Source organism: Rhinatrema bivittatum, chromosome 1 (genome assembly GCF_901001135.1).
Source record: "Rhinatrema bivittatum chromosome 1, aRhiBiv1.1, whole genome shotgun sequence".
NCBI classification, from domain to species: domain Eukaryota; kingdom Metazoa; phylum Chordata; class Amphibia; order Gymnophiona; family Rhinatrematidae; genus Rhinatrema; species Rhinatrema bivittatum.
Window position 1 is genome coordinate 358756523 of NC_042615.1, and position 22125 is coordinate 358778647.

At 43.6% G+C, this 22125-nt stretch overlaps 1 protein-coding gene across 5 annotated transcripts in view; it reads right to left on the reverse strand.

Annotated features, from left to right (window-relative positions):
* The window catches only part of PAQR3 (progestin and adipoQ receptor family member 3), a 44214-nt gene extending 23880 nt beyond the window's left edge, over positions 1-20334 (reverse strand). Inside the window, exons 1-5 of one of the 5 annotated variants that reach the window (XM_029600267.1) lie at positions 18917-19528; positions 17036-17254; positions 15981-16143; positions 13279-13434; positions 4410-4607 (exon numbers count right to left, since the gene is read on the reverse strand). In XM_029600267.1, coding sequence (XP_029456127.1) covers positions 4410-4607; positions 13279-13434; positions 15981-16143; positions 17036-17254; positions 18917-18948 — 768 coding nt within the window. In that variant the 5' untranslated portion in view covers positions 18949-19528. Of the gene's footprint in view, positions 1-4409; positions 4608-13278; positions 13435-15980; positions 16144-17035; positions 17255-18902; positions 19529-19551; positions 19796-20195 lie in introns of those variants that run through there. The other 4 variants (XM_029600291.1, XM_029600275.1, XM_029600257.1 and 1 more) reach the window with 4 other exon arrangements.
* Positions 20335-22125: the final 1791 nt, after the last annotated feature.

Here is a 22125-nt window from a genome sequence, read left to right on the forward strand (position 1 = left end):
GGAGGATCTGTTTTGGTTGCTTTCAGAAAATCCACGCAAAACAAATATCCGTGCAGATATGCGTACTACAAAACGCACTAAAGGCGCTATTTATTTATTTAACAGTTTTTCTATACCGTCGTTTGGAGACACCATCACAACGATTTACAAATTGCACAATAAAATATAGAATAACAAGATTATAATTAAAAAATGATACTAAAAATTTAAGTAAAATAATAAAATAAATAGTAACGTCAAAGGATAAAACTTTAAAATATAATTACATAAATAAAATTAAGAAAACATAAAAGAAATCAAATAAAAATAAAAACAAAATTGTAAATTATAAATACTATGCAATAAAAGCATAAAATCATAAATTATAAATACAATGCAATAAACCGCACATAAACCCACATTAATGTGGTGACCCATGATTGATTCTCGGTTGAAAGCCTTCCCCTTTCATAAGACATTGAGTCAGTGGTCTGAGATTGGGGCTGAAAGTGGGTAGAGCAATGTCTAACTTCTTCATGATCTGTCACCCAACGCGTAGGAACTATATTGGTGGATGCCGGTAAGCAATGGAAGTGCAGCAGAGATTTGGAAGGGGCTATAAAAGGGCACAAGGAAGCTTTGAAAGATGGACCTTACACAGCAAGGCTTGTATTTGTCTCAGAGCCACCCATTATGCACTCAGCTGCAAGACTGTCATCCAGATACAGCCGGCCATGATGTCAGGAGTTACCTGTTCAAGGTTGCAGCAGCAACTGCACATTTCACAATGTAGTGACATTTTATTTATTTATTTAAAATCTTTTCTATACCGTCGTTAAGTTACATACCATCACAACGGTTCACAGCTAGGCACGTTAAGCAATATCAATGTTGTGTAATACTTTCTATCAAGGTGCCATAAGGTTTCGGTTACATAGTTTAAAAATAAAAGATTACTTGATAAATGTCATAAATCATGTCCATTTATACATGTAATAGATTACCTTACAACATGTGAGGTAAACGTGAAGCCAGTGTCAGCATTCAGCATTTCTGACTGTTCCCTCTCCAACCTCTTTTCTGGCTTCTGCCGCTCAACTTTTTGACCTCCAAACAAGCGCTTAAACCTAACTCCTGCCCTGACCCTGGCGCAAAAAAACCCGCTTAAAAAAAACCTGCACTAATACCAGCGCAACCTCTCTCCATTGTGCATGAATAGTTAATTGCCTCCTTTGCATGACATTAGAATGGACTCGCACTAAACCAGTCACAGCATTTTTAGTATGTTTGTGCATGCGTTTTTTTCTGTGCTAACCGTGTCATTACATATACGCAGAAGATTAGTGTGTGAAATTGCATATAATACCATGTTCAAAAACCTGCAGCAGGTCTACCGCAGCTTATTACATCAGCCCCAACATGAGATAAGAACCTTGGACAAGAAATGTGCACATGTCCTTGGTTAAAACTTTGTATCCAGCCATGAAACCAACTACGGGTATTATTCGACATGTCTATTAATAAACTCTATGAACTTCATTAACCCGCGATGGGAATATTCATATACATCTGGACTCAGACGACAATATTTGTAATCCACCAATCCTGTGTCTATAGAAGGTGGAAATATCCAATCAAGATCAACTTGGACCCTATGGAACTGCATATGCAATGAGATTTCAAACAGAGAAAAGGACTCTAAATTATACAGACTGGATTTTCTCCAGGGATTACTCCAGAACTTCTGCTTACAGAACTTTGACTGCTGTAGCTCACTATACACCTGTGAACCTGTAAGTAAGACTGAGTCTCATACTCAGCAACACCTTCTCTGTAACCATGAAGAAGTCTGGCCAACTAAGGCTAAGACCTTCTTTACCCTGTTTTTGCCATCATGTGTCTCACGGAGACATCTGTGAGACCTTTGGGTTCTAATAGTCATCTGCCTATATGGGAGTTTATTGGATTTCCCTGTGGGCTTGTTGAGATAGAAACCTGGACTTCTACAGGAATAACCCAGAACAGCAAAGGGTGAGATAATACTGACTTAATTACCTTTCAGCTGAGTTAGTTTGGCTATTGCGTAATTAACAAGTGTAAAATTGGGCTTGGAGATAATGCAAATAAGCTCTGTCTATGTTTCATTACAGTGCTTTGCACTATGAAATTGTAAAACTAAAAGCAAAAAAACAAAGAAAAGAAATATCTGCACCAAATTAAACCTTGTATACGTATTCTGCTCAATAAAACTGATTACCTCAATAAAGTGTAAGCAACTGCTCCCTTAAAACTAAAGAATTCATATCATAAGGTTATCAGATTAAGTTCTTTTAATCAACTGTAGATATCCACATGTGATATTCCTACAGTACATGCTGGACACTTTGGCTGGTCATGGTTGGGAGCTAAGCAGAGGTAGCATAGTTCATGGCCATCAGTGTTAGACAATATTTGGCCACAAGAGCATGATCTGAATCCGCTAATAGCTTTCTTCGAGGCCATTAGGAAGGTTTGAGAAGTTCCTCACTTAAAACCCCTCCCGTTGTTTGCTTTCCTTTTTTTAAATTAAGAATTAGCACTGAAAAATGCTGTTGTGGGTTGCTGGCATTAGTGAGAAAACAAAAATGACTAAGGAGAAAATCTTTGAGAGAGCAGCAAATAAGCACAGACAAAAAACAGACTGAAGAAACTCTGAGGCAATACCTACACGGGAACTCCTGCACATGCTCCAGAGAGCTCAAAAACTGTACTAGCTTGGAAAGACAGCTATTTCAGTGCCACTGATGACGTCACCCACATATCATGTCTAATTCAGCCCTGCTTACTGACGGAAAAAGAAAGTTACAGCAAAAAATAAAAATCATAACTAGTTGCTTCTGAATTAGTTTAAACCAGAATTAAAAAAAAAAGACGAAAACTATCCTAAAAACGAAATGAAAAATGCGTTTCAAATTTGTAAAGACCATGCAAATGTAGCAAGGTTTCCCTTGGTGCTTGGGAATGGTGTGGCAGCAATTAAAGCATGTGCACTGGTAGTCCTGGGGAATTCTGCACTACTGTGGAACGCAGAATTTGCACAGAATTCCCCCCCCTGTGCAGAATTTGGCAATTCTGCACAGAAAATAGCAAAAGAGACCCAGGCATACCGCGAATGGATGCGTCCCGCGGCATGCTGGTGAGAGAGGAAGTGTGGGGGAGAGAGGGGAGAGTAAGAGAGAGCAGGAGGGTGTGAGAGAGAGCATGGGAGGTAAGGGGGTTGGGGAGGATGCCAGTGAGAGAGAATGTGTGTGTGAGAGAGGGGAGGGTGAGAGAGCAGGAAGGTGTGAGAGAGCATGGGAGGTAAGGGGGGGTGGGGGGGATGCTTGAGTGTGCGTTTCAGAGAGGGAGCCTATATGAGGGGAGGGGGTGTGGGGGAGAGCGGGAGGTTGTGAGAGAGCATGGGAGGTAAGAGAGGGGGGTGGGGGGATGCTTGAGTGTAGGTTTCAGAGAGAGGGAGCCTATATGAGGGGAGGGGTGTGGGGGAGAGCGGGAGGATGTGAGAGAGCATGGGAGGTAAGAGAGGGGGGTGGGGGGATGCTTGATTGTGGGTTTCAGAGAGAGGGAGCCTATATGAGGAGATTGTGAAGGAGTGTGTATGTGTGTGAGAGATTGGGAGCTCGTGTGTATGAAAAAGGGATTGTGTGTGTGTGAGGGTGCTAGCCTGTGTGAAGGGATTGTGTATGTGTGAGACAGAGCCTGTGTGAAGGGGTGCGTGAGAGAGAGACATAGGTAGCCTGTGTGAGGATGTATGTGTGAGAGAGAAAGGGAGCTTGTGTGGGTGTGTATGCAAGGGGATGTGTGTGTGCGCGAGAGAGTGAAGGAGCCTGTATGAGGGTGTGTGTATTAGAGAGGGAGCATGTGTGTGAGAGAGGGAGGGACAGAGGGAGCCTGAGGGAGGGGCAGTACTGAGAACAGGGTCAAACTCTGGATCTGGCAATAAAGTGGAAGGGGTAGAGCCTAGAGGTGGAGGGAAGAGATACTGGCAGGTAGAGGAATTGGGGGCCTGAGGGCGCAAAGTGGCCAGGGGAGTAGGGAGAGCGAGTGGAAGGGACACTCTTACAGTGAATTTCTAGGGAAACTCTGCTCAAAGTATTTAAAATTATCCATCTTTAAGCAATAACTTTTTTCTGTATTAATTTAAAATGTAACTACTTAAAGATTGTCATGTAAATTGTGTTATTTTGACCAATATAAAGTTTGCCGAATTTTGCGTTTTTGTGCGCAGAATTCCCCCAGGAGTAACCTGGTGAGCACGAAAGTTTCCTTTACCCTATTCAGTTTGCGAACCCTGCATTGTTAATTCCAGCACAGCGCCATCTAGGACAGAGACAAACCTACATACAGTGCTCCCTGCCTCTAGTCCCCCACCAACTCTCCAGCTGCCATCTTACCTGGACAACAGATGCTCCAACTCCTCCATTAAGCCAGACCCAGTGGACAGTGGGGATAACTCCATACCCGGACACTAAGCAAAAGATAAACGAGCGCAGCCCTTGCCATTGCTGGGTGAGGTAGCTGGGATGAATCTGAGCAAAGAATACTGCAAGGATCATGGCCAGTACAGTGATTAAGTAAACCTGTCGCCAGTACTGAAAGAGAGACAAAAGGAAAATAATTTCTTCACACAAGGGTCATGTTTTATGTATTTATTTTTAATTACAATAGATTTCCACTGAATAGTATAGGTTAATTCTACACACCTGTAGTTAATATAAAATAAGTGTCGCACTAAGGATGAAGGGAAAAACAAAATCTGTCATTCAGACTGCTGGTTCATAAATGATCACATCATTGCCTTTCTTGCTCCTCTGAGCACGCATAGCTTACCACAGTGATCCTCAATGTGATTTCCTTGGGGATTCTTGGACGAGTTGGGTTTTCAGGATATCCATAATGAATATGCATGAGATATCTCTGCATGCATTGGCCCTCTATTGTATGCAAACCTCTCTCATACACGTTCATCACAGATATCCTGAAAACCACAAAGGTCAGGGGATTCCCAAGGATGAGACTCTCAGGCCACTGACCTAAAATCTTTAGGCAGAGTATGGCTGGCAAATCACCGCCACAATGGTCTCCTCATTCCTTCAAAAACACCAATCCATGAGCCTTCTTTAAATCTCTAAAAGTGGCTCTGCTTTCTGCTAAATCAAACTATTGGAATAGTTTTTACCGTTTACCCTCACCAAAAAATTAATATGCAATAGGATAAAACACAGAGGTTTATGCCCAGACTCTTTTATATAATGAAGTTCTTTTTATTTTATTTTTTTTACCATATCAAATGTAATAGAGTAGGGCTTTAGTTTCCTCCTGGCTATGTGGCGGTAATGGTTTTCTGCTCTCTGCCTACAGCCTTTAATGCAAACATTCCTACTCAGTCTCCGATGTTAGGCTCAGCAGTGACATAATTCATGGAAATGGTTTTGCTGAAAATGTTTTTCTTGTAACACTACCATGGCAATCTATCACAGTGCACTCCTTAACAACACAATGCAAGCCAACTCTTCCAAATAAAAGCAACCTGTAAGTGGCAACTCAACATTGTAGAAATTTTAGTGGCCAGAAGGGATGTGATCTAGTTTAAAATGAAATGGGGAAATGTATTTGTAAAACTTATATCTGGCCACCTCCAAAACACCTGTTCGGGGCTGGTTACAGGCTTATACACGTAGAATGCATGCATCAATTAACAGTCATGTAAAATTAAAATCACTAGTAATATTAAGATCAATTAAAAGCTCCTTAAAACAAAAGTGTTTTTAAGTATTTCCCGAAGCTTTTTACATTTGTCTCAGTTCTCAGTTTGGGAGTAAGTTTCACATGTGAGGAGTGGAGAATGAAAAGGCCCTTTTGTGTGTCTGTTGCAAACAGTAGGCTTGGCTAGGAAGAAGCTCCAGCTTCTCTGTACCTGATAATCTCAGATCTCTTCATATTGGCGCAACTTTGCCAGTAGCATACCCTTGTGCTCTGACTGTAATAACATACACAATAACCACCATTTTAAATTGTGCACGGCTCTTAAAAGGCAGCCAATGGAGATCCTTCAATATTGCAGTAATATGATTGAATCTTTTACACCCAGTAATCATCCTGGATGTTGCATGCTGAAGCAGCTGCAATACCCAAAATATTTTATCAGGTACGCAGAGTAAGCTGTTACAGTAATCTAAATGGCTCAAAACAAGAGCCTGAGCAACTGTTCTAAATAGATCTTGAAGTAAGAACACTTTTAAGGGTTTCATCAAGTTTAGCTTGTAGAAAGTCACTCTTGCTACATTTCTGAAATACGGTATCATTGACAATTTAGAGTCTAGTAGTATTCCAAGAGTCAATACTGCCATTGGTATAGGGAAAGCGAGACCATCGTAAATTATTTCTGATACCGCCGGGAGCGTGTCCTTCCGATCCACAACGGCTTGGTATTAGCTATATTCAAGTATAAACCTTTTCCTCCTAACCAAGTTCTGATTTCATCTAGATATTGTTTTAGAAATACCTCTGGTAAACCATCTTGAATACTAGGGATAAATAGTTGTATATAGTCTGTGGAGATATAAGGCAGCCCTAATTCCCTTAAAAATACCCCAACTGGAAATAAGTACAAATTGAACAATGTTGATAACAGGGCTGACCCCCTGAGAGTCCCCACATTGTTATCCCCGTCATGTTGAAAAGACTTCACCCAATTAAGATGGTCATTGTTTAATTCCTACTCCGCCATCACCACCATCTAAACACACTTCTGAAAACATTATAAAAGCCCCTGCCCTGCATCTTACCCCATTCCTGTGGGCTTCAAAGGGGGAAGAGGTGATCCCCAGTTGCTCCGGCACCACTGGTGCTGTCCTCCAAGATGGCACCAGTTTTACCCGAGGCCGGCACCACCTTGAAGTACAGCACTGGTGGGAGTAGGAATGAATGAGGAATGCTCCCGCCCCCTTTGGACCCCACAGGGATGGAGGATGCAAGGGAAGCCCAAGGGTACATTACTTGGCACCTCGGGTAAAACTGGTGCCATTTTGGAGGGCAGCACCAGTGGTGCCGGAGCAACTGGGGATCACTTCTTCCCCCTTTGAAGCCCACAGGAATGGGGTAAGATGCAGGGCAGGGGCTTTTTTTTTTTTTTTTTTTTTTTTAAAGTTTTCAGAAGTGTGTTTAGATGGTGGTGAAGGCGGAGTAGGAATTAAACAATGACCATTTTAATTGGGTGAAGTCTTTTCAACATGACGGGGTGGTGTGGTCACACCGCTGAATATACTTAGATAAGTTTGAGTTAGCCAGATGAGTTTATCCGGCTAATTTTAGACCTGATCAATAGGTGGTCTATCTAATCCGGCTACTTTAAGACTGGGCATCAAAATGGCAGATGATATTTAATGTGGACAAGTGCAAAGTGATGCATGTAGAGAACAGCAACTCAAATTCTAACCACACAATGCAAGGTTCCTCACTGGAACTCTAGGCGTCATCGTGGATAATGTGTTGAAATCCTCTGTTCAGTGTGTGGCAATTAATATGTTAGGAATTATTAGGAAAGAAATGGAGAATAAAATAGAGAATATCTTAAATGCCCCTGTAGCACTCCAAAGTGCCACCTCATCTTGAGTATCGTGTTCAGTTCTGGTCCCCGCATCTCAAAGAAGATATAGCAGAATTAGAAAAGGTACAGAGAAGGGCGACCACAATGATTTATCTATGAGGAAAGGCTAAAGAGTTTAGTGCTCTTCAGATTGGAGAAGAGATATGACAGAGGTCTATAAAATAATGAGTGGGATGGAATGGGTAAATGCAAATCTGTTTACGCTTTCAAGAAGTACAAAAAACTAGGGGACATTCAATGGAGTTACTACGTGATACAAGTAGGAGAAAGTAATGTTTTTGCTCAACACAAACTCTGGACTTCATTGTAGGAGGATGTGATGAAAGCTGTTAGGGTAGGAGGGTTTAACAAACATTTAGACAAGTTCCTGGAAGAAAAGTCCATAAATCATTATTCAAGTGGACATAGGGAAATCTACTGCTTATCCCTGGGATACGCAGCTTGGAATCTATCGACCTTTTGGGATCCTGCCAGGTACTTGTGACCTGGATTGGCCACTGTTGGAAACAGGATACTGGGCTTGATGGCCCTGTATGGCAAATCTTATGTTCTTATAAATAGCTATACCACAAAACACCCCCACCCACCACTTAGATGGGGCTGCTAAACCTGGCCAAATACTCAAACGCCGCCACTTAGCTGGATACGTTTAAACTGAATATCGAGCCTTTAAAGTTTAAGAAATGGATTTTAATTGGCTGGGGGTGGGGAGGGGAGGGGGTGGGCGACCTGCTTTTGCTGTGCACAGCCAATAACATGCATTAAAATGTTTAGTCTGTGCTATTGACAAAATGCAGTAGCATGGTAAAAAATTTTAAAAATAAAATTTAGAAAGACTCCCTAAACAAGAAAAAAAATCCCCACCAAAAAAATGCACCATTAAAAACCGATGCAGTTACCATTTTCCAGCAGTGGCTAACCAGGTGACCACTGAGCTTGAGAAGGGTCGCTGCTGCTCTGACAGCACTGGAGGACTCTGCTGCTGCAAAGTTCTATTGAGCTCCTCTTTTGAATCTTCAAGATGACCAGTAACATGAAAGATAACCAGTTCGGAAAAAATCAAATGTAAAGCCATGCAACCAGTTTCCCAAGCACTGGATATCAACGTCCTAGCTGAGGTCCACTTCTGATTAATCTGAAGTTATGTCAGAGCAAAACGTGCTCTGGTTGGCCCCAAAGTAGGGTCTGCCCAGTCAGAGTGGCTTAAGGAGAGGCAGGCACAGACAGCTGTTAGCTTGTTACATGGCCCCATCCCTGGAGGATCCAGATTAGGCCTCAGGGTTTCAAAAGGGATTGCTGGGAAAACTACGGTGCTGTGGCAACTTGAGGGCTAGAGGCTGACATGAGGTGCGTCACTGGACCCAGAGAGCCTTCTGAGTGCTCATACCCATGGTATCTGTTCCTGGGAGTCTTTTAAACTATTGTGAAGTTTGTCTGTGCCAAAGTACATAGAAGATTGATATAAATGTATTAACTGATCCAGACTGGATCTTGGATTGTGTTTGTGTTCTCTCCTTGCTGTATAGTCTTACATTACAGAAACTTAAGCCAGTTGTTATTTTGGTTCTGCTTAAACAGCTTTGAACAAGCTCCTGCACATGGTTTTGAACCGGAGCTGACTCGTACACTGCAGGGAAGTCCTGAACCTGACAACAGGTGACCCAGTGAGCACCCTGTGGGGCTTAAAAAAATCCCAGGATTACCAAAGGTTATTTCAAAACTAGAAATCAAAATAGGAATTTTGGCTTAGCTGTCAGATCCTGTTGTGCTAGATTTCCACACCATTCTGGACTCTCGGGTATTCAGTCCCACAGCACGTGGCAGGCTAACAATCTCGCAAGATTTCTAGCAACAGCACCATGTGACCTGGTGTTCTCTCACCTGTGTTCCTCCAGCCACCACACTATTGCTGCCAGATGTGCGCGCACAAGATTTGCTTTCTAAAGCAACACGCCAAAAACCTTGCAAGTGAAATTGCTGATTTTCCAGATACCCGAAGCGAGAACAATTGTGGCCCGTGATAAATCAAGCAGCACAGTAATGTCTCTCTCAGTATCACACAGAGTGAAAAGGTCCAATAAGGCAGTGGTCCTCGACCCTTGTCCTGGGAGCCCACCACAGCCAGTCGGGTTTTCAGGATATCCACAATGAATATGCATGAGATAAAATGTGCATGCACTGTTCTCCATAACATGCAAATTTTCTCTCATGCATATTCATTGTGGATATCCTGAAAACCCGACTGGCTGGTTGGGGACCACTGCAATAAAGGATCTCCATCACCACAGAAAATGGCTACTGGCAAGGAACCAGAAACCTCCCTTACTAAGAGGCTACAAAATCCTTATAGGCACTAATGACAGAGAATCAAGGTGCAAGTAAAGAAAATTAAAATGAAGATGGCTTTTTTTATTTAAAAAAAAAAAAAAAGTGGCTGGATTGGAGGTAAGGGCTTCCTTGTTGGAAGATGTTGTTAACATTGCTACAGGGCAAAGTAAAAAATCATTGCTGAACTGAAAATGGAATTTGAAGATGCAAGTAATAGAATCAGAGAAGCAATTTGAGAATTTTGGGGGATTTCATAGGAAATGGAAAGTGAAAGTACAGTGACATTTACAGAGACATTTCTGACAAAGTCCTGTAAATCCAGTTTCTGAAGGACACTGACACAACGCAACAGTGTGCCTTCCTATAACACAGGGGACGACAGTATCCCTTGAGATACCCTGACAATATGTCAAGATGTAGGCACATGTATGGTGGGAAGAAAAGAAAAATGTGATTCTTCTGAGGCCCAGATAAAGTCACAGCACGGTAAAGCAAGAGCAATGTGAAAGTAATAAAGAAATCTGAAAGCAAGTTTTGGATTGTTCTACTCATCAAGGATGAAAGTCACTGTGAAGATGAAGACCCAAATATTTGAGGAAATTGGTGGTAATTCCTCCCCCCACCCCACCCCCCCAAAAAAAAAAAAAGTTATAGGTCAGAGCCAGCAATGGCCCCTACCTTCCACGCCAGACACAGGAGGAAAATGGAAGTAATGGACCACATTCAAAAAGGTTCCAAGCCAGTGACCTGGCAGAAAATCAACACAGAGTACAAGGTTATATTAATGCTCTTGCAGAAATCACTAAAGACGCGGTGAGTTACACATGCAGGAGGAGGAACAAAGAATGCCAGGGTGGCATACTGGTGGAGTTGTACGAACTATTTCACTGGTTAAGGGAGAAAGTGGAAAGAAAGTGGGCAGAGTTGCTCGCTGGACATTTTAATCTACTGGATGTGGACTGGAGTATTCTGCTGCAGAATTTGCAAGAAGAGAGAAAGTGGATGCCCTTCATTCAAATGGTGATGGAACCCACAAGGGGAGGCGCGCTTCTGGATCTGGTATCTCAAGTGTCCAGGGAGGTGCTCACCTGAGCGCCAGTGATCATCAAATGGTGTGGTCGGATATAACGGCCAAGAGGAAGGGAAGTCACAGAAAGATCAAGGTCCCTGCATTTAAAAAAACACAGACTCTGGGGAAAAGGGAGACATTCCACGAGAAGCAGCTAGAAGGCTGGGAGGAGATGGGTGAAGTGGAACAACAGTGGGCCACATTAAAAGGAGCTCAACCAAAGGCAACCAACATTTGCATAATAAAAGGAAAAGAAAAAAAAAGGACAGAGATCTAATTCTCCAAGATGGTGGCCGTGAAAATAAAAGCAAAAAGATCAGCATTCAAAAAAGTACAAAGGAGCTCAAAAAGGGGAAAGAATGTCAGGAGTAGCAAGCAAAGAAATCAGGATTGTGAAAGCGCAAGTGGAAGAGGTGAAACGTGGTGACAAAACATTTTTCAGATATATCAGAGAATGGAGGAAGACCAGAGGTATGGAGAAAGATGAAGAAATAGCAGAAATATGAAACACATCAGTTCGGTTTTCACTAATTACTGGAGAAGGGCTGTTTCTGGCTAGCAAGAGTACAGATGAGAGAATGGGGTAGATTATATATCCCCATTTACAGAGGAGAGTGTTTGAGTAGAATTAGGAAAACTTAAAGTGGACAAGGACACAGGGACAGTTAGCCTTACCTCACTGGTGGGAAAATTAATGGAGACACTGCTGAAAGGAAAGGATAGTGAGTTATCTGCAATCCACTAGGATTGAGACAACAGTTTCACCAGAGGAAGGTCCTGTGTCAAACAAATCAGATTGGATTTTTTTGATTTGGGTGTCTAGAGAATTATATCAAGAAAGAGAGTCTGATGTGGTTTACTTGGATTTCTGCTTTTGTTATGGGCCCACATAAGTGGCTCATGAATAAAATGAGAAGCCTGGGAGTGGGTGCCAAGCTGGTGGAATGGATTACAAATTGGCTGACAGATGTCAGTGAGTAGAATCCTTGTTGGATCCATCGGACTCTCCCTGCATGTGATCGGGATCATCCAACTCATCTGACGTGTTTCCCTCCCATAGCGGATTGCCTGAGCCCCAAGAGCCGCATGATTCCTCCCGAATTGGCCTGCTTCCAATCCCTAGGCTTCTTAGCCACCTGGGTCTTCCTAGGTAAGGGCCTTTTGGTCCCTGCTTCCTTCTTGGCCAAACAGGCCTTACGGAGGAGGACAAAATCCATTGAAAATGCCTCCAGATCCGAAGAAGAGGGGTCCGGATCCGTGTCTCCCTGAGCCTCTTCCCTATCCCTGCCACCAGCAGGACACTGCTCAGCGGGAAACAGTGTGGAAGGGGAGTCTGAGGCTCTAGAAAAGCAGCCTGACTCCCACCATGTGCAGCCAAAATGGCTGTCAGCTACTCTGACTGCCCCCCCCTCCCAGCGTCTCTAGAACCAGCCCAGCCCAGCCAACCTCGTGCTCTGGCCACCCCCTGGGGGTCCCGTGGAGATGCATTCCAGGCGAAACGTGGTTGCACTGAGCCGCGCTCATTTCGATCTGCAGCCATGACAACTTTTCCCACGCTGCGTGGCAGGTGGCATGCCGGCGTGATTGGGCCTAAAAATAGCCCCTGCTGAAGCGAATTACCAGCTGCGCTGTCCGACACTGAAGAGGCACTCGACCCCATCACATGACAGAAATCCGATCCCGCTCACCCTTACCTGCCTCCCGGCAGTGAAAGAAGTCAGCTGCTCGATCGCTACCTCAGCCCTGCTCTTGCTGCCGCTTTTTTCCTCTTTTTTTTTTTTTTACTTAAAGGAGCACACACACCATGGCACATAGGCCAGGAGAGAGAATAAAATCAAAATGAGGGTGACAGGGACCCAGAGGGGGTGAGGGAACGAGTATCCCCGCTTTCACCCCCCCCCGATGACAAGGGCCGAGCTAGAACAGGGATCACCAACCCCCCCTGCTAGTCCTGCTCTACCTGAGGGATGGCCCACGAAGGAACCTAACACCTCGGGGAGCTGAAATCTTTTCTTTTATTTTTCCTAGAAACTCCAGACTGCATGTTTGCATCTCTACCATCTGCTAGAGACAGAGAAATACTGAGGGACTGCAGGTGGCACTCTTGGATATGCAGCAGTGCGCTTCAAAGTTTTGTTCTCTGCCTCCATCTGCTGGTAGGGATGCATAAATCCCACTTGTCTGGATTGTTCTAGAGTACAAACAGGAACAGTCAGCTCACCCCATAACCTATTTGATGATAAAGTATGCTACGTACGTTATTGCAGTAAAAGGCGTAAAACACTCCCGATACGTAGCAGCCCAGGATACCGACTGAAATACCAGCATAATCCAACGCCATCCAGCGACGGCTTGTTTTTTCTGAGCGGTGACAGCAGAAAACATGATATCCTACTGAACAAAGCATGCAGACCTAGAAGGATAAGTAAAATGAGTATTAATACAAGTCATTCATTCTACAATGGCTCTCTGATCGAGCCCTTACATAAGAAAACAAGACGCACCATGCTGGGTCAAACCATTGGCCCATCAAGTCCAGCATCCTGTTTCTTGACAGTGGCAAATCCAGATCACTTGGAAGTATGCAAATCACCCTAAGGGGAGATCCATTTCTATTGCTCACTACCAGAAGAGATGAAAAACTCCAAGCCTACCTGGCTAATAACTGCAAATGGACTTGTCCTACATGAACTTGTCTAAACCTTTTCTTTACATCTACCTATATACAAGCCTAGACCATATCCTCTAGTAACAAATTCTACAGTTTAATAGAGATATCTTCTTTTTTCTTCCTCAGCTGAATTTTATATCTACATCAACATAGATGCCCCTACATTTGGGAAGGGATTAAGTCCTTTTAAATAATATTGTTTCCTGTGCCTTACCACACAAAACTCATGCCATCATTATAAGTAATCAGTTGTGGAAAAAAACAAACTGTGTTGGTCATTTTTACTCAATCTGGAAGATAAGGAATTAACCATTATGTTTTTTTGGAGGTTATATGATTTATAAAGCCTGTAATAAAAAAGGAACAAAGGTAAGAAACCAATATGTACATTTTTTTTAAAGGAAAAGTTGAATTGCTGGTGTAGCCCTGTACCTTCCTGGCATTCAAAAGCAAATATGCAACTTTTTTTTTTTTCAATAATGTGAATAGAAGCTGGGAAGAAAATGTACAATTGTCCCTGTCACTTGCTGATTATTTTGCCTCAGGAACTAAACAAGTGTTGAAAGATGTTTGCAGTCTCCTCCTACCTAGGGACTAGCTGGGACTGAGTAAATTAGGGTGCTACTCTGTCATCAGCCATCAGAAAGCTACACTATCCCCATCCCTGTCCCCATCCAGTCTGCCTTCCAAGGGATACAGTTCCCTTTTTTGCTTCACAGATTATAGCGCCTCAGTTTGGAGAAAATAGACACCTGAGAGGGGTTATCACAAAGGCTTATAAAATCATGAGCAAGAACAGTTTTTCCCTTTCAAACAGCCCTAGGACTAGGGGAGACTTCTTGAAACTAACTGGTAGCAGATTAGAAAAAAAAATGTTTAAGTTTTTTTTTTTTTTTTTTTACAATAAATGCACAAGTAGTATATATCCTGACATACACCTGGCAGGCAGAGCTTTTGGAAGCAAAACACAGACTACTTGGTGACATTCCAGCTGGCACACAATTTCAATAAACCAAAGCCTTCATTCCAGGAAAATGTAACCACGAAGCGCTGCCCTCTTCAAATCAATAGTTTGGCATATTAAGTGCTTCTGAGAGCCAGCCCTCACCTGAAGCTCCCAGTGACTGTTTTTCTTTTGCACAGTCTCACACATTTCACTCAGTATCCCACACGCTGTAATTTTAATAAGGTCACTGACACAATAAAATCCTTGTGCAATCATAGTCACACCTCCATAAGCAGCAGTGGAAAGTAAATATCCTAATCACAAACAGTTGCTGCACTCTCCGGCAATGAAGTATAGAAATACAAAACGGAGCCAGACGGGACTTTCCACTGTCCTGAATATTGCCACTGTTTTACCAGAGCAGATAAAAATTAGCACGTGCTGTAGGGAAATCCTCCTCCAGCACACGTGCTCCTGGGCAGTTCAGATTTTGTTAGTGAGAGCAGTTGCTTGTGCAGAGAGTCTCGCCCTTTCTGGTCTTATCCAGAAAGGATGAAAGCTAGTTTTGGCCAGCATACAAGTCGTTCCCGGTTGCTGGGTGGGTTCTCTCACTTTTATATGGTGGACATGGCAACATAGTCTTTGCTCTTGCTTCTGCATTTATGGCAGAGACAGGACCTTCCAGGTGCTCTCAGCATATGGTCTTAATAGCACAAAGCAATTCCCCGTGTACCATGCAGCCATAGTAATTCTCTCTAGATTTCTTATCATGGCGAAGGGCCAGAGCTCTGCACTGGCTCTCAGAGGGACCCACAGTCCCTCAACAAAGGCAAGATAAAAGAGAGGAGCCCTCAGCATTTAGGCCAAACAATTTAAAAGTCCACATTTCTATGAAGGTCAAGGAACATTCCCATTCCAAGTGTTTAAGCAACCGAAATAATCTCCCTTTGTCCAATCAAAGTACATTTTCTGGTTGCTTTGCTCCACCAGAGAAAATATTTTTTGACCACAGCACCAAAATACATTGGCAAATGCACCACACCTTTCCCGGGCCTTCTGGTTCTTGAGAGCCATAAACAGGCCAGGTTTTAAGAATATCTGCAATGAATATGTATGCATGAGACAGATTTGCAATCAATGGAGGGAGTGCATGCAAATCTATCACATGCAAATTCATTGTGAATATCCTGAAAACCTGGTGTTTGTGGCTCTCAAGGGCCAGAGTTGGCCACCCCTGTCCTACTCCATTAGAAGAAAATTTCCCAGAAATAGTTGCTCTATCATATTTGCTTCTATCCTTTTGGGTTTTTCATTTCTTGTGCCAGTTCAAGGAGGGACTTACCTGAAAGCAGAACAGACAGATACAGCAGATGACAAAGTCTTCTCTGGAGGCACTTACTGAGGGTAGCACAGTTGTCATGTCATAAATGCCCAAGCTGAAGAACAGGAGGAAGCCCAGCAGGTGACTCCAGATGTTTACTGTCTCATTGGACAAGATAAAAAGGCTATAGGATATGAAACATGAAGAGAAAGCATACATATCAAATGTTTGAAGCTTAATTTCTGTTCTTATATTCTACTTCTGACCAAAAAACAAAGCACAGCTAATCTATACTACTGACTAGCTCAATGCTTTGTTTTTATTTTCAACTCCAGACAGGGGCAGATTTATTCTGACCAATATCCTGTACGACTTGATTAGCATGTTATAGCAAAACATCCACAGACTATGCTTGTTGCACTGGCACAGAGGGGATAAACAAACTGCTGGAATACTAGCGCAGAACCTGGAATAGAATCCGGGAACTAGCATGCCATTTGATAGCTGGAATTGGTGGAATGGCTTTTGTTCAGGGCACATACTTTCTACGTAGGAAGCCAGGAAGCTCAGAATAAGTGCTCTGACTCCAATGGGCCCTGCTCCAGAATTCTGCTTTCCACTCAGTGCCCACGTAAGGTCTAATTTTTTAATCAGAGGCAAAGTATGAACTGAAGTTTACTAGAATTCCATTTTACTTACATGAAAACATTAATATAGCCTTCCAGTGACAAAAAAAAAAGAAAAGCAAAAATCAACCATGTCCCATAAAATGGTGGTGCGTTCTCTCTCTGAAATTCACTTAACAGTGGAAAGAAATGGGGTTAAAGCAGGGACAGGAGGCTGATGATGGGCTACTTCAAACAGCAGCAGAGACTAGGGTCTTTAATAAAATTGTATTTCAACAAGGCTATATATAAGGAGGAAAATCCATGATTGGTAATACCGATTTTCAAGCCAAATGATTTTATAAAAGCATTGTGGGGTGAAAAAGACAGCAAAGCCAGATTTGTGTACTAGATTCTTTCAGGCAAGATGACTTTACTAGGTGGAAGCTGATTTGCCCTGGTTTACGTTACCTTTTCAAACATAGCCTGGAAGGAAGGTAAGCTCTATAGCCGTCTGTAATATAAGGATTGTCCTTCAGGAAAACAGGAATTTGTTCATAGGTGTACAAGCGGATTCCCCGGGGCACCAGCACGGGCCAGTACTGATAGCTGCCCAATTCTATGTAATGAGCACTCTTCAGCAGCTTCTGATGCATGATATAAGGTGAGCAGTCAACAGCTAAGGATAGCCTGAGACAAAAAAAAACAAACCAAAAATACTGATCACATGAAATACTGTATATGTCTCCAACAGCAGAAGCACAATGGACACATTAAGGGCCTAATTTATTCTGTCCTAGTCTTAGGAGGTCCATATTTAAAATACGTGTGGACAAAATTGGCCATTATCCTCATAAAGCTGGCCCTTTAAATAGAGCCCCTTATTTGTCCAGGCAACTTTGCGCACCCAAAATATCTGTATGTACACAGCTACCCGGACAAAAAGAGGGAGGGCTAACATATTGAGCTGGATAGCGCCAAGCAATCATTTAAGAACAATTAGCTAGCTTGGTCTCAATTGTACAGAATGTTCTTTGGATGTGTGCATTTTAATTATGCGTTATTAGGGCTACGTTGATAGGATCTGCTATTTTATTTTAGCATACACATGCTTTGCTATATTTTATAATGAGCTTTATTAGGATTATACCATCTAGTTTATTTATTGTAAACCATCTTGATTTATTGTGAAAGGCGGTATAATAGGACATATAACCTAAAGCAAGTCAGTCCATACAAATAGCTATCCTAAAGTTATCCAGATAACTTTACCCATATATTCAGCAGAACACTTATCTGAATAAGGTCCGCTGAATATCCGGATAAATATGGTCCTCTATGTAAATCAGGCTCTAAGCAATGCACATTCAGGCCAATACAGAATGGTGTGCTCAGCCGAGCACACCGTTAGCCCCCATTTGGCTGCGCGTTTTTGATGCGCTATTAATACCCCTTATACAGTAAGGGGTAGTAATAGCGCGTGGAAAACACGTGGCCAACCCCCCTCCCCCCCCCCCGAAACTAATAGCGCTCATCACATGCAAATGCATGTTGATGAGCCTATTAGTTAGTCACCCGCAATACAGAAAGTAAAATATCCAAGCCACACATTTTACTCTCAAAATTAACTCCTGCCAAAGGAGAAAAAACTGCTTTTCTGTACACCCTCTGACTTAATATCATAGCAATATTAAGTCGGAGGCCCCAAAAATTTAAAAAAAAAAAAAAAATCTTCTAAAAATAAAAATCTGCCCACAGCCCGCAGGTTGGAAAATGGACGCTCAATTTTGCCAGCGTCCGTGTTCCGAACCCATGGCTGTCAGCGGGTTCGACAACCGACACTGGTAAAATAAGCGTCGGCTGTCAGACCGCTGACAGCCACCACTTCTGCCAATAAGGAGGTGCTAGGGATGCGCTAGGGTCCCTAGTGCCTCCTTATTAGCGCGGGCCCTAATTTAAATACAGAATCGCGCATCCAGGAGAGGTGCCTGGGCGCGCGTTGGGAGAGCGGCCTGGGAGCGCCAGCTCTCCCGTGCAGTTTACTGTATGGGCCTTATTGTAAGGCACAGTGGCAGACAGAGAAAGTGATAGTCAAGCAGTCATCACAGTCAATAGCTGTTAAAGACCCCTGAATGTAAATCAATTTTTTAAGCCCAACACAACAGAAGCTTTGGGAGAATTATTTTCACGCTCCCAGATCCCACAGGAATCTATTTTAAAATGTTACATTTTACAGCTTCACTTGCTGCATCTCTTAATTTGAATTTAGCCTGCCTTTCTAAATAATACTCAGCGCGGCTTACAGCATTATCAGTATTCATGTACAATAAATACCTACTCCAAAGAGCTTACAATCTAATTGGATGCCTGAAGCAACAAGTCATACAGTGATTTGCCCAAGGTCACAAGAAGTGTCAGTGAGAGGAAGTGGGATTTCAGACCATTGCTCTAACTACTAGGCTAGGGCCTCCTATTCCTCATACAGTTTGAGATGATGGCTTTGCCATGCGACCTTTGTTCCCGTCTCCGATTACCAGATACCATTTTTGCTGCATATTCCTCAGGTGCCAGGGTAGAGGCACCGCCGATCAGTTAACAAGGGCTGGCCTGTGTGGAAGCCCATTGAGGTACTTCTTCCTGGAAAGATGGGTGGAAAGGGCCGATGAAAGTTTCCAAAGGCAGCCGGCCACCTTTCCCCCCCCGGGTGTCTGAGCAGGCAGATGTGCGCGTGAATGGCTATTCCCCGCGGCAGTTCCGAGACGAGCTGGCACTCGCTATGCGGCGGGCAGAGTCCCCTTCTTCCAGCTCATCGCAATCTCACTCCAATGCAGAAGATTAGACCAAGCATCCCTCTTCCCCTCTCCATCGGATCCTTCCCATTCGGCTAGCAGCCCCATCGATGCTGTGTGATGGCACCGTTACCGGGCACCTCACCCGGCATCCAGACAGGAAAGAGAGGGTGAAACCTCCCTGCCCCTTGCACTTACCCAAGCAGGCGGGGAGGGGGGGGGGGGTGCGGCGGTGCTGGCTGCTATCTGCCGGCGAAGAACTGCGCTCGGAAGCGGAGGCAGGGGCCACGCCGGCGCCCGGGACAGAGAAGGCGCGAAGCCGGGGCCTTCCCGCTGCGCTGCTTCCGGTGTGTGTGTGTCTCTCTCTCTCTCTCTCTCCTTCCCGGCCCAGCTCCCACCGCGGCCCAGTGCCGGAGGGGGAGGGCCCGTTATGTCGCGATACAGTTGGTGTGTCGCGGCACAGTTTGGGGGGGGGGGGGGGCGCCTTTTCTCTTCCGCCAACGAGGGCCGGGACTGGATCGCCCGTCCCGCCGCGGCGCCCTCCTGGGGTTGCTGCCTCCCGGTGGAACGGGAGCGGGCAAGGGGGGGTAATTACCTTGCAAGGGACTAGGCTACGTTTTCTTTGCCCCACCGCAAATACAAGTGCTTAAGGATACATTTAGTCAGACAGCTAGTACTGCCTTGTAAATAATCGGTGTTTCCTCGGTTGTGGGTTTTTTTTTCTTTTTAAAAAATTTTTCGTGCATGGATTCCCCTTTTGGGGGGGAGGTCCTTGCTTTATTTTGTTATTCAGTATAGCTACGTATAACGATCATGCTTGCATTAACGAGTAGCGATCATACCTTATGGAGGTGGTTATTCTTAAGGAAGGAATTTGGTATTTCCTTTCCCTCTCCTTGAGAATGTAAAGAAATAGTGCACATCATTTTATGGGAATTTTCTTTTTCCTTTTTATTGTGTGCGCGTTTTCCCTTTTTCTTATTTCAGGTATTTGCGGGGCTGGATTTGAAATTACTCAAAGCTAAAATAAAACAAAATAATTAGAAATACAAAATGCACAAATTATTGCATCAAGAAAGCCCAACAGATTGTGAATGAATCCCACCAATACCATGTTGCTGCTCATCCACAAGAGCCAGCATTAAAGATACTAATCGAACCTGGTTTTAAAAAAAAAAAAAGCTACTAATTTTTCCTGCAGTTGTAATTATCCAAAAACATTCAGCCAGTTGTGGTTTGCATTTAAATCGCAGGGTCGCCACTGCCCCTGTTCATCTTAAGAAGTGGTGAAGGTGTATATGAAGAGGCTTTTTCTAGTTACCATTCGTTTGCCTGTATTAAATGTAACACCCAGAGATGTACTGAGGGTCTCCAGTGACTGGGCCCAATTAATTTGTGTTACCTCCACTGCCCCCATGACCATCAGGAAAAAAACATTTCGAATTTGCCCTTTTTTCCAGACCTGCATACATGACTGCAGCCTCATTTCAGCACACTAACAAAAGCTAAACTGGAAAACCCCCAAAAGCTAGACTCTGCCTGCAGCAGAACCCCAGAGAACTTCCCTCCTCAGAGAAACAAAAGCAATAACCGACTCACTCCCCTATCCCTTCCAGTGCTCAGCAGGTCTTGCTCTCTTCTCCTCTCCCAGTCTTGGTTCCCCAGCCTCCTCTCCCCTCCCAGTCCCCAGCAGTCTTGCTTCCCAGCCTCTCTCCCCTCCTAGACCTCCCAGCCAGATTCATATGCAGTGGAATAATTAAAAACAGAAACATCATCATTCCTCATAAAACAAAATCAAGAAATATAAAGGCAATCATAATAGTAAGCCATACTGATGGCAAATAGAGCATCTAATAAATAATAATAAGGATAAAAAAAACTTTAAACATTTCCAAAAAGTCAAAATATTTCAAAACAAACTAATAAGAATAAAACAATTTCTCCTCTACATACCTGGGAACTTTTCATTTTCAGTCACCCTGAGATTTCGTGGATTAGTGGAAAAGAGGTGGAGCAGGGAGGACAGAACACACGTTCATTCGTGCACACACAACCCCTTCTATCCTCTCTTCTTACTTTTACTCTTTCACTTTCTCATTCCCCCCTTCCCCATCCCCCCCTTCCTGTCCCTCACTCTCAGTTCTATTCCCTCCCAGTCACTCAGCCCCTCACTCCCACAACTTCCCTCTCAGATCTTCAGAGGGATAGCTATGTTAGTCTGGTGTAGCAAAAAGCACCTTATAGACTAACCAATTTATTGATGCATGAACTTTCAAGGCAGGGTCCACTTTGTCAGATGCATGGAAGCATGGCATTTCTTATGTTATGGTGAGGTAAAGAAAGGGATGGGAAGGGGGGATGGGAGCAGGGTCCACTTTGTCAGATGCGTGGACCCTGTCCTTGAAAGCTCATGCCTCTATAAATTGGTTAGTCTATAAGGTGCTTCCCACCTCGTCATTTTTACCTTCCCTCCCCTCTCAGTCACTCACCATCTTCCCTCTTATGCATCTCCTTCCTTTCTCTCTCAGTCACTCACCACCCTCTCATTCACCCCTTCCCATCTCTTTCTTTCCCTCACCATAACATAAGAAATGCCATGCTGGGATAGACCATGGTCCATCGAGCCCAACATCCTGTCTTTGACTGGCCAATCCTGGTCACAAGTACCAGGCAGATTCCATAAAATAGATAATCTGAACACTCATGTAAACCTTCAATTCCTCCCCCATTATCCCCAGAAGCAACATTCAGTCTCTCTGATCTCCATCTATT